The following is a 15044-nucleotide window of genomic DNA, read 5'->3' on the forward strand; positions in this document are numbered from 1 at the left end:
ACAGGGATCAAAAGAAGAGAGGGGAGCTGGAGGTGAAGGGTCAAAGGTCACCATCAAGCAGTGGGAACAAAAAGGAGACTTTCTGTTAACAAAAGGCAAACACAAAGGAGAGGGCCGTGTGATCCAAATGTTGCACAATCACAGTGTGTTGATCCAGACTGAAATAATCATCTCTCTTTGTCTCAGTGACGACTTTTTTTTTTTTTGTTCTAAGACCTTTAAACCTTCGAGATATTCAAGGTTTAGGTTTCTTCAAAACCTACATCAGCGTGTGGTTACATCTGCATCTGTTCATTGTGACACTGATCCTGCTCATCACTTACACAATACCCACCATGTAGATGGATATGATGTGTGTTGTAATTAAAGGGACAGTTCACCCTAAAATCAAAACTACATTTCTTTCCTCTTACCTGTAGAGCTGTTTATCTGCCTATATAGTCTTGGTGTGAGTTGCTAATGTAGCTAGATGACACTCAGCTTGTGGTGCTCAAAGTGCCAAAAAATAAATTTGAAAAACTCAACATCAATGCAATTCCAGAAATCATGACCCACTTACTAAAGATAATCCACAGACGTTGTTTTGAGCAGTTTCACATGGGAACAAGAAGAAGAAGAAGAAGAAGAAGAAGAGGGAGAAGAAGAAAAGTTGAGAGAACTAAGTCAAAAATGCCCAAACGAAAGTCTGAGGAGGGCGGGGCAACAGACTCCAAACATAAAAACCTCAATAGTTCTGATGTGGAGGTATCTCTGCAGAAAGTGAAAGTATATATATATATATATATATATATACATATATACAGTACAGGCCAAAAGTTTGGACACACCTTCTCATTCAATGCGTTTTCTTTATTTTCATGACTATTTACATTGTAGATTCTCACTGAAGGCATCAAAACTATGAATGAACACATGTGGAGTTATGTACTTAACAAAAAAAGGTGAAATAACTGAAAACATGTTTTATATTCTAGTTTCTTCAAAATAGCCACCCTTTGCTCTGATTACTGCTTTGCACACTCTTGGCATTCTCTCAATGAGCTTCAAGAGGTAGTCACCTGAAATGGTTTTCCAACAGTCTTGAAGGAGTTCCCAGAGGTGTTTAGCACTTGTTGGCCCCTTTGCCTTCACTCTGCGGTCCAGCTCACCCCAAACCATCTCGATTGGGTTCAGGTCCGGTGACTGTGGAGGCCAGGTCATCTGCCGCAGCACTCCATCACTCTCCTTCTTGGTCAAATAGCCCTTACACAGCCTGGAGGTGTGTTTGGGGTCATTGTCCTGTTGAAAAATAAATGATCGTCCAACTAAACGCAAACCGGATGGGATGGCATGTCACTGCAGGATGCTGTGGTAGCCATGCTGGTTCAGTGTGCCTTCAATTTTGAATAAATCCCCAACAGTGTCACCAGCAAAACACCCCCACACCATCACACCTCCTCCTCCATGCTTCACAGTGGGAACCAGGCATGTGGAATCCATCCGTTCACCTTTTCTGCGTCTCACAAAGACACGACGGTTGGAACCAAAGATCTCAAATTTGGACTCATCAGACCAAAGCACAGATTTCCACTGGTCTAATGTCCATTCCTTGTGTTTCTTGGCCCAAACAAATCTCTTCTGCTTGTTGCCTCTCCTTAGCAGTGGTTTCCTAGCAGCTATTTGACCATGAAGGCCTGATTGGCGCAGTCTCCTCTTAACAGTTGTTCTAGAGATGGGTCTGCTGCTAGAACTCTGTGTGGCATTCATCTGGTCTCTGATCTGAGCTGCTGTTAACTTGCGATTTCTGAGGCTGGTGACTCGGATGAACTTATCCTCAGAAGCAGAGGTGACTCTTGGTCTTCCTTTCCTGGGTCGGTCCTCATGTGTGCCAGTTTCGTTGTAGCGCTTGATGGTTTTTGCGACTCCACTTGGGGACACATTTAAAGTTTTTGCAATTTTCCGGACTGACTGACCTTCATTTCTTAAAGCAATGATGGCCACTCGTTTTTCTTTAGTTAGCTGATTGGTTCTTGCCATAATATGAATTTTAACAGTTGTCCAATAGGGCTGTCGGCTGTGTATTAACCTGACTTCTGCACAACACAACTGATGGTCCCAACCCCATTGATAAAGCAAGAAATTCCACTAATTAACCGTGATAAGGCACACCTGTGAAGTGGAAACCATTTCAGGTGACTACCTCTTGAAGCTCATGGAGAGAATGCCAAGAGTGTGCAAAGCAGTAATCAGAGCAAAGGGTGGCTATTTTGAAGAAACTAGAATATAAAACATGTTTTCAGTTATTTCACCTTTTTTTGTTAAGTACATAACTCCACATGTGTTCATTCATAGTTTTGATGCCTTCAGTGAGAATCTACAATGTAAATAGTCATGAAAATAAAGAAAACGCATTGAATGAGAAGGTGTGTCCAAACTTTTGGCCTGTACTGTATATATATATATATATATATATATATATATATATATATATATATATATACATATATATGTATATATACATATATATATAGCTAAACTCAACAAGGTAAACAACAAGGCGATTCCCATTTACACAGTGGTCAAGAGTGCTGGACCGGAAGTGTCGCACAAAAAAACGGAAGCTGGCTGCGTTCTGTTTTGCCTCCGTGTTTCTGTGAAAAATATGGTGGATAGGTTTAAACTGCATGGGTTTATGACCTCACTGGAGTTTTTCAAATCTATTTTTTTGGCGCTTTGAGCACCACAAGCTGAGTGTCATCTATTTCCATTATATTGGAGAGAAGGCAGACATCTCTACAGCTGATATCTCCAACACTCTGTAACTCACGGCAAAACAAATCTAGACTGATAAATCACACTACAGGTAAGAGAAAAATGCGTTTTTGATTTTGGGATGAACTGTACCTTTAAATTTCTGTACAGCTGTGCTCTGTCTCAGCTTTTCTTATGTTAAAACAAAACAAAACAGGAGTAACTCTGATAGTATAGCTTTATTACACTGACAAAGTTGATTTGACATCACAGAGGAACATGTACCTTCAGGAATTTTTATGTACAACAAAATCTTACACACACACACAGAGAACAGAGATCAGACAGTGTTCAGCACAGACAACGTGTTGGAGAATCACATGATCAAAGTGACAGCAGTCTGTGAGGTTTGTTAACTCTTTACTGTTTGCACAGTGATCTAACCGTAATGATCGGGAGCTAAATGAGCGTCTGCCCAGACGCCAGGCTCTGCATGCTGCGAGCCCACACACACATCCATGTGATCCCTTCTCTTATTTACAAAATGGCAGTGGTTTGTCTAGAAAACAAAAGACTGATTAGTTGGCTTTGTTCGTCGTTCGTGGCACTTTCCACTCCCCGCTGGTCCTCCGGTCGGACCAGATTTAAAACAAGAGGCTCATCATCGATACAAAAATATAGTACAGCAATTTTCTTGTCATAGCAAACATTCATACCTGTCTGTCAATGGCCCAGTCACATCAGCAGCCATTCACATAAACACAAAGAGACATCATCTGCTACACAAAGCAAACACACGGGGGAAATGACCTCTGCAGTGGTTTGAAAGTTTTATCAAGTTTGTGACAAATTATTTTTACTTTATCAGTTATGTGTTTTAGAAAAGGTAATGTTTTTTTCCTGTTCAAAACAGCCGTTAGTTTCTGTTTACGTCAGTACAATATAAAAACTCTTGAAACTGTGAGTCGTGTAATCCATCATATATCACATGCACAAAATGCCCTGATGGAAGCAAATGTTTGAATATATTCTAATATATTTTAGTCATGAATGAAATCTGATAAAATGCTTTAAGTGACGTCGGTTACTAGAAGCGTGAGGCTAGTGTGACACATCTGTCTGTCCGACCGACTGTCAATCGTTAAGGCTGAGTATCACAATTTGGCACTGATTGATTTAACGTAAATCAGTACTTGCTGGCACCGATGTAATTCGGTGGATACCCTTAAAATCACCAAGTACAGTACCCAACCCTATCTGATACTGATACTTTATCATACTCACACTTTTTATTACAACCATGCAACATAGTTGGCGATAATTATTTTGGCACAGCACTGTGGTTTAGTTCAGGTGTGAAGAAAGAAAGACACAGACACCAGCAGCAGGGATCATAAACCACCGGGGGCTGAGGTGAAAGAGTTGAGTTACGAAGCGCCAACAGGCACCACTTTTTGACAAGAAAAAGAAGGCGTGAAATTAAGACGACGATTTCCCTGCTTCTGCTGTAAAACTATTTTTTTTAGGAAATTAGTGCTAGATTACTTCAGCAAACATGATGAGGATTTTTACACAATTTATGAATACATATGCCCTCAAATATAAATCCTCAGGGGCCTCAGCATTTTAATCATCAGTAGTCGATATGATGATCAATTGGCATATCTCTACATTACAGTATCACGTACTGTAGCACACACTCTATCTGCACTTTAACTGCATAACAACGCAACAATCATAGACAAAACTTAACGGAGATTTGATGTTGACTGTGATGGATGACACGCTCAGATTTCAAGAATCAGATTTTCATACTAAACTGAAATGAGTGGATGTCAGAGGCTGCCTGGAATAGAAATCAATGGTTTAAAAATGGTCAACACAAGTGCAAAGTCTACATGAGTTGTGGTTCAGAAGCTAAAATCTGCAAACACGCTGCTACAGCCTTTTAACATTGAAACATTTCTTCATAATAATAAAGTTACAGTGATGTACAGCTGTCACTGAGAGTCACATAACAACACACTCCTGGTTTGAGGCCAGACGAGGACACAGACGTAAAGCTGAAGCTCTGAAAGGAACAACAAACTCTGTTGAAATTTTGACCAAAGTTATTGAACTAATGAAATGCTGCAGATGAACTTTTTGGGTTTTTGGTTAAAGGAAACAAACGTGAGTTAAAATAATCATGTCCTTCGTCTGTGTATGATTATTATCATGTAGAGCATGTTCTCCGTCAGTGACGTGTGAGTTAAAGAGACAGATCTGACACGCAGGACATGGTTCACATTTGTTCTCCTTCGTCTTCCCAAGAAAACCTCAAAGCTTTCAGGTGTGTGCATGTTGTTACGGTTATGAAATGACGGGACGATTCAGGAGAAAAACAAAAGGAAAATGAATGTTGGCTCGTAACCCTTTTCACTTGGAAACATTTGGGGATTTCACACAGGTGAGTCACGGCGAGGCTGCGCTGAGACGCTTTTTTTTCCAAGCAAAAAGCAATTTGTCCAAATGCAATTATACAAATAAAGCATCCAGTGAACTGCACACAGGCAGCAGGGGTTTTTTTTCACACGTTACACCTACACTGCCTCCATCGACCTCCGCGGTGCCTTGGTTTACTCACCCGAGGCGCCACAGTCTATCAAAGCAGGTTTCCTTCTCTCTGTCGAGTGCAGGCGCAGGAGGTGTGACGTTTTCTACACGACACAATACATGGCCATTTGTCAAACATTCACATTACAGACAGCGAAAAAGGTCTGAGCCACATCTGTGTGTATCGAAGCACATGCCACCCAGAGAGGAGCTGAAGCAGAAATCGATCCTCTCCCTGCGTGGGTAAAGCAGTCAATGATTGTTTTTGGGTGTTTGATGAATGGCGTCGTGCTTCTGTGACGGTGGCTTTGTCCGCTGGGAATCTTCGAGGAGGAGTTCCTGATCCTTGTAACTGTCTTGTAGAGGACGCAGGAAGCTGACCTCATGCTCCCCGGGGTCAATGAAAGGTCAGAAAAGTCCATAAGGTCAGCCATATAGTTCATGGAGGACCCTGTCGTGTGGCGATGCTCGAGAGGGTCAAAGGTCGATGATCTATGTACATTGAGTAACAGTCACAGCTCTGAAAGCTGTTTTTCCTCAGCATACAGTGTCCAGTGTTTCCATACAGTAGTTCTTCATCCCCTCACTGCTCTTTTCTGAGTCTCTCTCACTGCACCTCCACCTCCCTCGCTCAGGTGCAGCACTCTCGCTCCACGTGGCAAAAAAACGGGGACTGGGTGGGCAGGGACGTGGAGGTGGAGGGGTCGGGTGAGGAAGAGGAGGAATCTGCAGTGGTAGTGGTGGAGCTGAGGAGGGAAGGGTAAGGGCTCATCTTGTCGATGTTGACGTAGGTGGTGTTGAGCAGGACGTAGTGCTCCCCGCTGAAGCTGGAGAAGATGGCGGAGATGCGGGACACCAGCTCGGAGAAGGAGGGCCGCCGCTCCGGCTTCGGATGCCAGCACTCGATCATCACCGTGTAACTGGAGGGAGAGGAAAGGAGAAGAGTCTTTTTCCAGCTTCTCAGATTTAAATATCCTGCTCACTGAGTTAATCAGTTATATAATAAGTCCACAGATAACATGATTCATTCATTCATTCATTTTCCGCGACCGCTTATCCTGCTAGGGTTAGCGGCGGGGGGGTGGAGCCTATCCCAGCTGACACAGGGCAAGAGGCAGGGTTCACCCTGGACAGGTCAGCAGACTATCACAGGGCTGACACATAAGCCATGTTTCCATCAGCCTGTTTAGATGTGCATCTAGAAGTATTGCATCGGAAAATTATGATGGAAACGCCAAAATTCGAATTAAAATCCCCTGATTCGCACAAACTAAAATACATTCGCTTTAGCCGGGTTTTGGTTGATTCAAAAAAATGTTGATTCACAAAACGGGGGATGGAAACAGTTATGTTCGAATTAAGTCTGACGTAGCACACCTCTCTCCATGGTGATATCCACACTCCGGGTTGGGAAGGCGGTAATGCATTGACAAGCTGGTTGCCAACCGTCAGAAAACGTAGAAGAAGAAGAAGAATGCGAAACTTGTTTTGTTTCCGGTTCTGCGGAAAACTCGCACGAGTTTGTAGTTTTCACCAAAGTCCGTACATTTAATGGAAACACACAGGATTTGTATTTCTTTTAATGCGCATTTCCCAATGATTCGCATCACTTTTGGATGGAAACATAGCTACAGAAACAGACAACCATTCACACTCACATTCACACCTACGGACAATTTAGAGTCACCAATTAACCTGCATGTCTTTGGACTGTGGGAGGGAGGTTTCTCAGAGGACACAAACTCTGCAGGGTGAAAGTCCTGTGTTTATTTTTACTCATCCATCAGCCTTCCATCACAGACTCTCTCGCTCTTTATAATGACCTTTTGAATGTAATAGTAGATGTGGCAGGTCCCTTCTCACTCACTACGTTTACATGCACAGCTTAATCGAGCTATGCTCAAAATTTGATTTTGGCGTCTAATCAGACTTCTGTCCTTGTCCCAGTTTACATGCAACTGAGAAAATCAAATTACTGACGGGAACATGTCCTCCTCCTCAACACTAGGTGGCGATATGCGTCGTTTCAGCGGGTTAATACGGCTCCCTTTCCGGTTGACCTGTTACGTCACTTAATAATAAACAACTGGAGTCAGGCGGCAGACCGGCATTTTCGAACAACAGCAAGATGGATAATCGTACAGCTTTGTTCATCTCGTACGTAATGTGCGCGTTACTGATCGTGCAGATAAGGTGCACGCTATCCCTCATGGTCATGGTGATTTCGAGTGGCAGACAAGAACGCCGTATGCTGTTGGAGGGCTACAACAATAGAATGTCTTGTCTGTTCCGGGGTCATACGCCAGCGCGGGGGGTGTGGAGCATGCGCACATGCATTGTCTAGTTTAAATCTGATTAAGGCGTATACATGCCGGAGAAAATCGAATTCCAATTGCATTATCTGGGTGTCTTAATCGGAGTTGGAGAACTCCGATATTAGTCGGAGTAACGTGTTTACATTCACTTCAGTTGTCCAGTTATAGTCGGTTTAAGGCAATAATTCGTTTTTTTCAAGTGTCATGTAAACGTACTGAGTGTATCTATGATGCCTATAACCACTGATAACAGCCAAACCAGCTACTTAATAATAAACAACATGCCATTTTCGTCTTGCATTTAGTGTTTTCTCTTGTTGAGTTTCATTGTTACGTCCTTTGGTTTCTCTTACTTTCATTACCGACTTAATTTTGATAATATGTTCAGCAGGTGAAATAAAGTCCTGGTGACACCGACTGTAGCAGAAACTGCCACAGAAGAGGTTTCCAGTATTTTGCCAGCTGCTGATATGTCTGTCTGTGGACAGACTGTGTCAACTGGATAGCATCACAACGGTCCACGATGCAGTCACAAAACTTTATAGGTTTTTCATTTTGATGTTTGAATTTGAAGATGGGTGTGTTCTGAGGAAAGACACCAGAAGTAGGTGGGAATCAGGGCAGGGGCCACCCCATTTTACGCCCTGGCCCACATTCGTTTTAAGTCATGCGTCGCTGTATCACAACTGGTGCGTCTTTAGTTTGACATTTGCTTTTTCACGTCTTTTTTTTTTTGGATTCCTGTAGCAGTTTAATGTTTCTGCTGCTCCTCTCCTCTTATAGCATTTTTCCATGTTACAATAAATCATCTCTTATGCACCATGTGAACCTGGAAACTTCAGAGGCAACGTTGTTTTCAACTTTATCAGAGAGGCTTTACTCTGAAACACTACAACAGATATTAATGGTTCATTTCATACACACTGTAAAGTTATTCCTCCCTCGCAGGTGTTGTGCATGTGAAATGAAATAACTATATCAGCGTGTCTCAAAGATAACTTTCACACCATAATCAATCTTTTTTTCTTAGCCCTGTCAAACGTTGAGGTCTCTGATATTGCCGCTATTATTTTTCTCCCCCGCACTTGGCAGAGCCGTCGTATCATTGTTAAGAATAAAGAAACCCCATTACTACACGCACAAGGTATCTGCCAGGGACCGCTATCACCACATCACCCTGTGAGCGATCAGGAGTGAAGAATCACGGGAATGTTTGCGGACGTGCATCACCTCCTGATGTCTCTGTTTAATTTACAGCTTGGGAAATTTGGGCCTCTGCCTCCCTCACCTGAACACTCCTCCCACTCCCCTCTAATTTCCACACACACTGTAGATGTGCAGCATACCTCAGGATGTTATCTGCACCGCATGAGATCACACTTGGCATTGGTTTCACAGTTAGTGGGTCAGAGTTTAATGGATAAAGACAATTCAGTGAGTTGATGTTTGTGCTGTACTGATATTAAATTACCGTGTTGTGATTTGATGTGACATCTTTAAAAAACTATAATTACCGCGGCTGTGCGCCTCCGAGAATTACTCGTTGTCAGTGAAAACATTGATGCTTCACACACAGAAGATCTATACAATCAGCACAGTTTCAAGATTAGAGTCACCAATTCAGTATCTGACCAAATGTCTCCCCTTCTGTTCCTGAGATATGACGTTAAAACATGATGATGTCACAGTCAAGCTGACCTTTGACCTTTTGACCTTCAATATTTTATCCTGTTAGACATTTGTGTCAAGTTGTATCATAATTAGTGTATGAATTCTTGAGTTGTGGCCAAAAACATGTTTTGTGAGGTCACAGTGACCTTGACCTTTAACCACCAAAATCTAATCAATTCATTCTTGAGTCCAACAGAATGTTTGTGCTAAATTTGAAGAAAGTCCCACACGGTGTTCTTGAGAGATCACGTTCACAAGAATGGGATGGATGCAAGGCCACAGTGACCTCTAACCTTCAACCGCTAAAATCTAATCAATTTATCATTGAGTCCAAGTGTTTGTGCCAAATTTGAAGAAACTACGTCACGGAGCTCTTGAGATACCGTGTTCATGAGAATTAGAGGGATGCAAGATCACTGTGACCTTTGACCTTCAACCCCCAAAATCTGAGTAGTTGGTTCTTGAGTCCAAGTGGATGTTTGTGCCAAATTTGAAGACAGTCCCTGATAGTCTTCTTGAGATATTGTATCAAAAAAAATGAGACAAGGTTATAGTGACCTTTGACTGATGACCACCAAAATCAGATCAGTTAATTGTTGAGTCCAAGTGGATGTTTGTGCCAAATTTGAAGAAATAACCTTGATGGCCCTCTTGAGATATCACGTTCATGAGAATCAGATGGACCTAAGATCACAGTGACCTCTGACCTTGTTCTTGAGATACTGCATTCACCAGAATGGTACAGATGGACGAACTGACAACAAGAATTATTTTTTTAATTACTCATAAAACAGAGGTTTCCGTTGTTTTAGCCTTGTGATGACGTCAGTATTCTATCAGCAGAAAAGATTTCCAGTCTTTTCTGAAGGTTGTGACTCAGGTTGAATTCAGAGCTACCTGTGGGTTCACTTAAACAGTTAAACATTCTGGTTTCACTGATGCACGTCCGCAGATTTCTCCTGGCAAACAGTGACATGAACACGTCCAAAGAAAACACAACAAACCTCAAACTCTGCTGAAGTTAAAAAAAAAAAACCCGGTGATCTCAGCTGTGTTCTGTGTGACTGCTGCTCTTTAGGAGCTCTTAACTTCCACAGCAACAAACAGACACAAACAAAAAACAAATGCCATCCTGGCGTCAGGTTTCAAACTGAAACTTTCTTTGTGTTCTGTGGCGAAGAAACCTGACTTTTATTTGACCTACGGCTGTGATGAGCTGTAACGCTCCACTGAGGAGCTGTGAGTGTTTCAGACGCTCGCTGAGGAAGATGATGGATGATCTAAACCTGAGTGGGTTTTATTTACGACTTCCAGTGCTTATACAGCTCTGTTACCTCCACCGTTCCCCCCCGCTGCCCCCTCCTGACTCCAGACTGCTGCTCTCTACAGTTTATCACTCACACTGACTGAGCTGTCGCACTGTGCTACACGAGGAGGTGAATGACAGGTGAGTACATGTATGTACATGTGTGTACGCTTACAGGGCGTCAGGGCAGAACTCGGGCTGCAGCAGCCTCCTCCCCTGCAGGAGGAACACAGTGATGTCGAAGGAGTTCACATCCGAATATGGTGGAGCTCCACGGGTCATCAGTTCCCATAGCAACACGCCAAACGACCACTACAAGGAAGACAAGAAAATTAACTCTTTACTGAAGTCTTATAGAACACTTCTGTGGAGTTATTTACGTCACTTCTTTTTTGTTGAAATGTAAACCGCCGAAAAAGGTGAGATAATTTTACACATTTCCACAAGATCACACCCCAGGATGCAGACTGTAGGTGTACAGCCTATCATTGGCCACCTATCTTAGAAATCCCAGTTGCTAGAGTTGGGCCAATATCCGGTATCTGGTCCAATGTAGGTAAATGACCATAGCTAGTAACGAGCTGAGCTACTTGCTGTTGGCTCACCTCTCCACCAAGACAAGTTTCCACCCAACACAATTTTCCAATCTTGGTGCAGAGATTTAATGAGCTTATCCAAACTGTTCAAAGTATGTAAGACTGTTAAATGTAACTGGTTCCTCACCACGTCTGACTTGGTGGTGAACTTGTGCGTCTGCAGACTCTCCAGAGCCATCCACTTGACGGGCAGCTTGACTCCACTCTTGTTGTGGACGCTGTAATATTCTTTATCATAAACATCTCGGGCCAGTCCGAAGTCGGCCACCTTCACCGTGTAGCTCTCATCCAGCCTGTCGGGGCACAAAGACGTTAGTTACTGTGCTGTTAAAAATCAACTCTTCCCACATTTAATCTTTCTCGTCTTTTCTTTCTAAGCCTGAGCAGCCCTTTATTTATTCTCTTCCCTTCTCACCTGCACTTAATTCTATTTTAGTCGAACTCTATTGTGGCCTGCTCCAGATACAACACACACTCTTGTGACATTAAATGAACACATGCAAACTCACATGCAGTTCCTGGCAGCGAGGTCTCTGTGGACGAACTTCTTGCTGGCCAGATACTCCATCCCTCTGGCCACCTGCAGCCCGAAGCCCATCAGGTCCTTCACTGTTGGGTTCTGTAGGAAACACAAACTGTTACTGGAGGACTGGGACACAAAACAGCTGACTGAGTTGTGTGAGTGTGTGTGCCCGTACATGTCCCTCATCGCGGATGAAGTTGCGCAGGTCTCCGTGCTTCATGTAGGGCAGAACCACCAGCGGCGAGCCCTCTGGCGGCAGACAGATTCCCAGCAGAGAGAGAACGTTCGGGTGGCTGAAGTCCTTCATGATGATCCCCTCCTTCAGGAACTGGGACACCTCTTCCAGGTCTGTGATGCCTTTGTAAAAAATAATAAAAACAAAACATCAACATTTTGTAGATGAAGAAACAGTCAGTCTAGAGCAAGTGAAGAGCAGGAAGAGTTGGTGATGTGGGGAATTTTTTAAAAGATCTAGACGTGGACCAACTCTGCTGTACTGATATCAACATGGAGGTCATTCCTTATAAACCTTTGGGGGAAAAATGGTTGATGATGATGATGATGATGATGGCAATCCAGAAAAAAAAAAACCCTCTCTGAAAGTCCTCACCCAGACCTGACCCACGCCAGATTCTCATTTGCCAATTGCATCGCTGCCTCTGATGTCCCGATCTTTAGCCCCACTGACTCTGCTGTAATCTGGTTAAAGATGGAGGCTGGAGGAACCAGCTGATCGGCCTTCAGCTGAGGTTTGACCCCAAAGATAGAAAGAAATGACATTTGGATTCAGAGCCTCTTTTTTTATGGTTAAGGACGAACATTACGTCATGGCTGTGAGGAGATTCCTTTCTCCACCATCCTGGAGATACAGTCTTGGTCTCGTCTACTTTCACCTACGTGTCTTAGTAACAGTTTAATTAGGATAAAAGCATCATCTCAAGGTCCCGAATATAACAAAAGAACACAAAAACAATACAGAGCCCTGAGAATTCACTAAACGTAATAAAAAGGTCCAAATCCCAGAGGACGAAACCCCCAGCAGGTTGAGCTCAGCTCATCCCGCTGTGCTCGATGGCTCCCTGTGTGACTGCACCGAGCTCTCCCCCATATTACTCCTGCATCAATCTCCTTGGTCCAACTGACAGGTTACACGATTAGGGGGGACCCTAATGTCATCCTCACCATCGGACGCCCATTCATCACCATCAGCTCAGCCCAAAATGGATTCAGGGCTCTGATGAGATGAGACTCTTAATGCTATTGGAGCGTTGTGATATCATACAGCAAGTATGCAATATACGCAGACGTAAGATGGAATGATTACGGTCAGATGTGGATATGTTTGAAGAATAGTGTGTCGTGTGTGTGTTGTGGGGGCGAATTTGGAAAACAAGCGCTTCATTTGATTGTGAGTCATAACTAGGAACTCCCGAGTCCCCATAAAATAAACTAGAATAACCCCCACCACTTTAAATTTGGATTTTGTCACCTTACGTTGCTACTCGCCTCAGTTAGATTAGCTGTGCTGTTTTATTTTGAGGTGAGGAAGAGGTGAGCTGTTCCAAAATTTAAGAATTCTCACTAAAATAAGTGCTGGTTGGTGGATCAGATACAATTTAAACACAGACTCTTCTTCACTCCACAACTCCACCAGTTACGTCTCCTTTTCCACAGAACAAGAGAACCAAGACTTGATTACAGTCTTGTGCGTCATATACCCTTTTTTCGACAGTCATAGGCTCGATTGGTTGGTTTGGGCCGTCAGGGTCCGTGTACTTCGCGGCCATTCGTTTTTCGTTTCGAAATAACAAATTGAAGCACAGAAAACCAACCATTATCCATTTTTTGTTTTGAAATGACCAAACGAAAAAGGAAAAAAACGATCTGTCTCCTGTTTTTTATTTGATAATAAAGAAAAGAAGAATGGAAAACAAATTGTTATCCATTATCCGATTTAATTTGGGAATTTAAAAAACCCTGTTTCAATTTTTTATTTCGAAACGAAAAACGAATGGCCGCGGAGTACACGGACCCATCAGCCCAGCGTTGCCGGGATTTTCAATTCCATTATAACAAGGCTACCTTCTTGAGGGTGTGTCTTACACTGATGACAGCTTGTCTTGAGTGATGGCATTTAAAATCAGAGTCCCCTGAAGAGCTACTGAAGTCCCCTGTTATTTTTGCTGCATGTTGCTTGATAAGTTGTTTGGTGTACGGCCGGCATGAGTTAGATTTTTAGATTTAAAATCAAAACACAGACGCAGTAACGGATGTATATGTCTGTGCAGCTTGTTAGTGATGCGCGGGCCGACCCGTAACCCGCAGGTCGGGACAAGAAATGTTCACTTTATTGGCGGGGTGGATCATTAAAGATTAAATATGTCGGATATAGACTACTTGTTAACATCACTGTTGTAGGTTAGGTAAATGCATGTTACGTAACGTAACCTGCGACCTGACGTTACAAAAGTGCCCAGCAGCGGTTACAACAAACCAGAATCAATGAAGCGGTGAAGATGGAGTGAGGAAGTACAGAGTTAAAAGAAAAGAAGGCCAAGCTGCTAAATCTCATGTTTGGGACAATTTCTGTGAGGTAGTTAGTGCAGCAGACGACAGCAGCATTGGCTACGTGAAGTGCAATTCCTGTGATAAGCTATACAAGCATGAGAGCCACAAGACGGGTACGTTAATAGCGGCGGGGGCGGGATGGGGTGGGTTATGAAAATAGATGCGGTTGTGCGGGAGGGATGGAGCAGGTCAAATTATTTCAGAAATGCGGGACCCGCGGGTTGGAAAAAACCCCGACCTGCGCATCACTACAGCTTGTAAATGTTTAAAAAAAAATAAAAAATTAAAAACTGGATTCCCACACACTGTCATGGACAAAATGTCAAAACTTTTCCATGACTTTTCAAGGAGCCATGATACATTTTTTTCTTGACAAACCTGCCTGATGTTTTTAAACACAACAGATTCAAACTCTATGAAAACTAAATAAACAGAAGGAGGAGAGGCAGAAGGAGAAAATGAATAAACAAAATGTTGTCATACATTGATGCATATTTGAGGTGAGTTGCATCAACAGCGACAGAAAGTAAAATTTGCCGTTATGTTACACGACGTGAAAGGAACTATTTCATTACACATCACAAAATTCCATCACTTTTACAGGTCTGGAAAATGTGACTGTGATATTCCTTGACAGGTTTCCCATGACTGTGAGAACCCTTAAAAAACCCCAAAAAGCTCTAAAGTGAAACAAGGAGTTGCAGACAAACTCAGCTCAGGTGAAAAAGGGTTTGGCTGAA

General features: G+C 42.9%; 1 protein-coding gene across 1 annotated transcript in view; it reads right to left on the reverse strand.

The window, feature by feature from the left end:
- Window positions 1–2950: 2950 nt before the first annotated feature.
- The window catches only part of met (MET proto-oncogene, receptor tyrosine kinase), a 105721-nt gene continuing 93627 nt past the window's right edge, over window positions 2951–15044 (reverse strand). Inside the window, exons 17-21 of the mRNA XM_033635475.2 lie at window positions 11912–12093; window positions 11723–11832; window positions 11341–11506; window positions 10793–10929; window positions 2951–6245 (exon numbers count right to left, since the gene is read on the reverse strand). Of these exons, the coding sequence (XP_033491366.2) occupies window positions 5957–6245; window positions 10793–10929; window positions 11341–11506; window positions 11723–11832; window positions 11912–12093 (884 nt within the window). The 3' untranslated portion in view covers window positions 2951–5956. The remainder of the gene's footprint in view (window positions 6246–10792; window positions 10930–11340; window positions 11507–11722; window positions 11833–11911; window positions 12094–15044) is intronic.

This window comes from Epinephelus lanceolatus, chromosome 5, assembly GCF_041903045.1.
Source record: "Epinephelus lanceolatus isolate andai-2023 chromosome 5, ASM4190304v1, whole genome shotgun sequence".
Classification (NCBI taxonomy): domain Eukaryota; kingdom Metazoa; phylum Chordata; class Actinopteri; order Perciformes; family Serranidae; genus Epinephelus; species Epinephelus lanceolatus.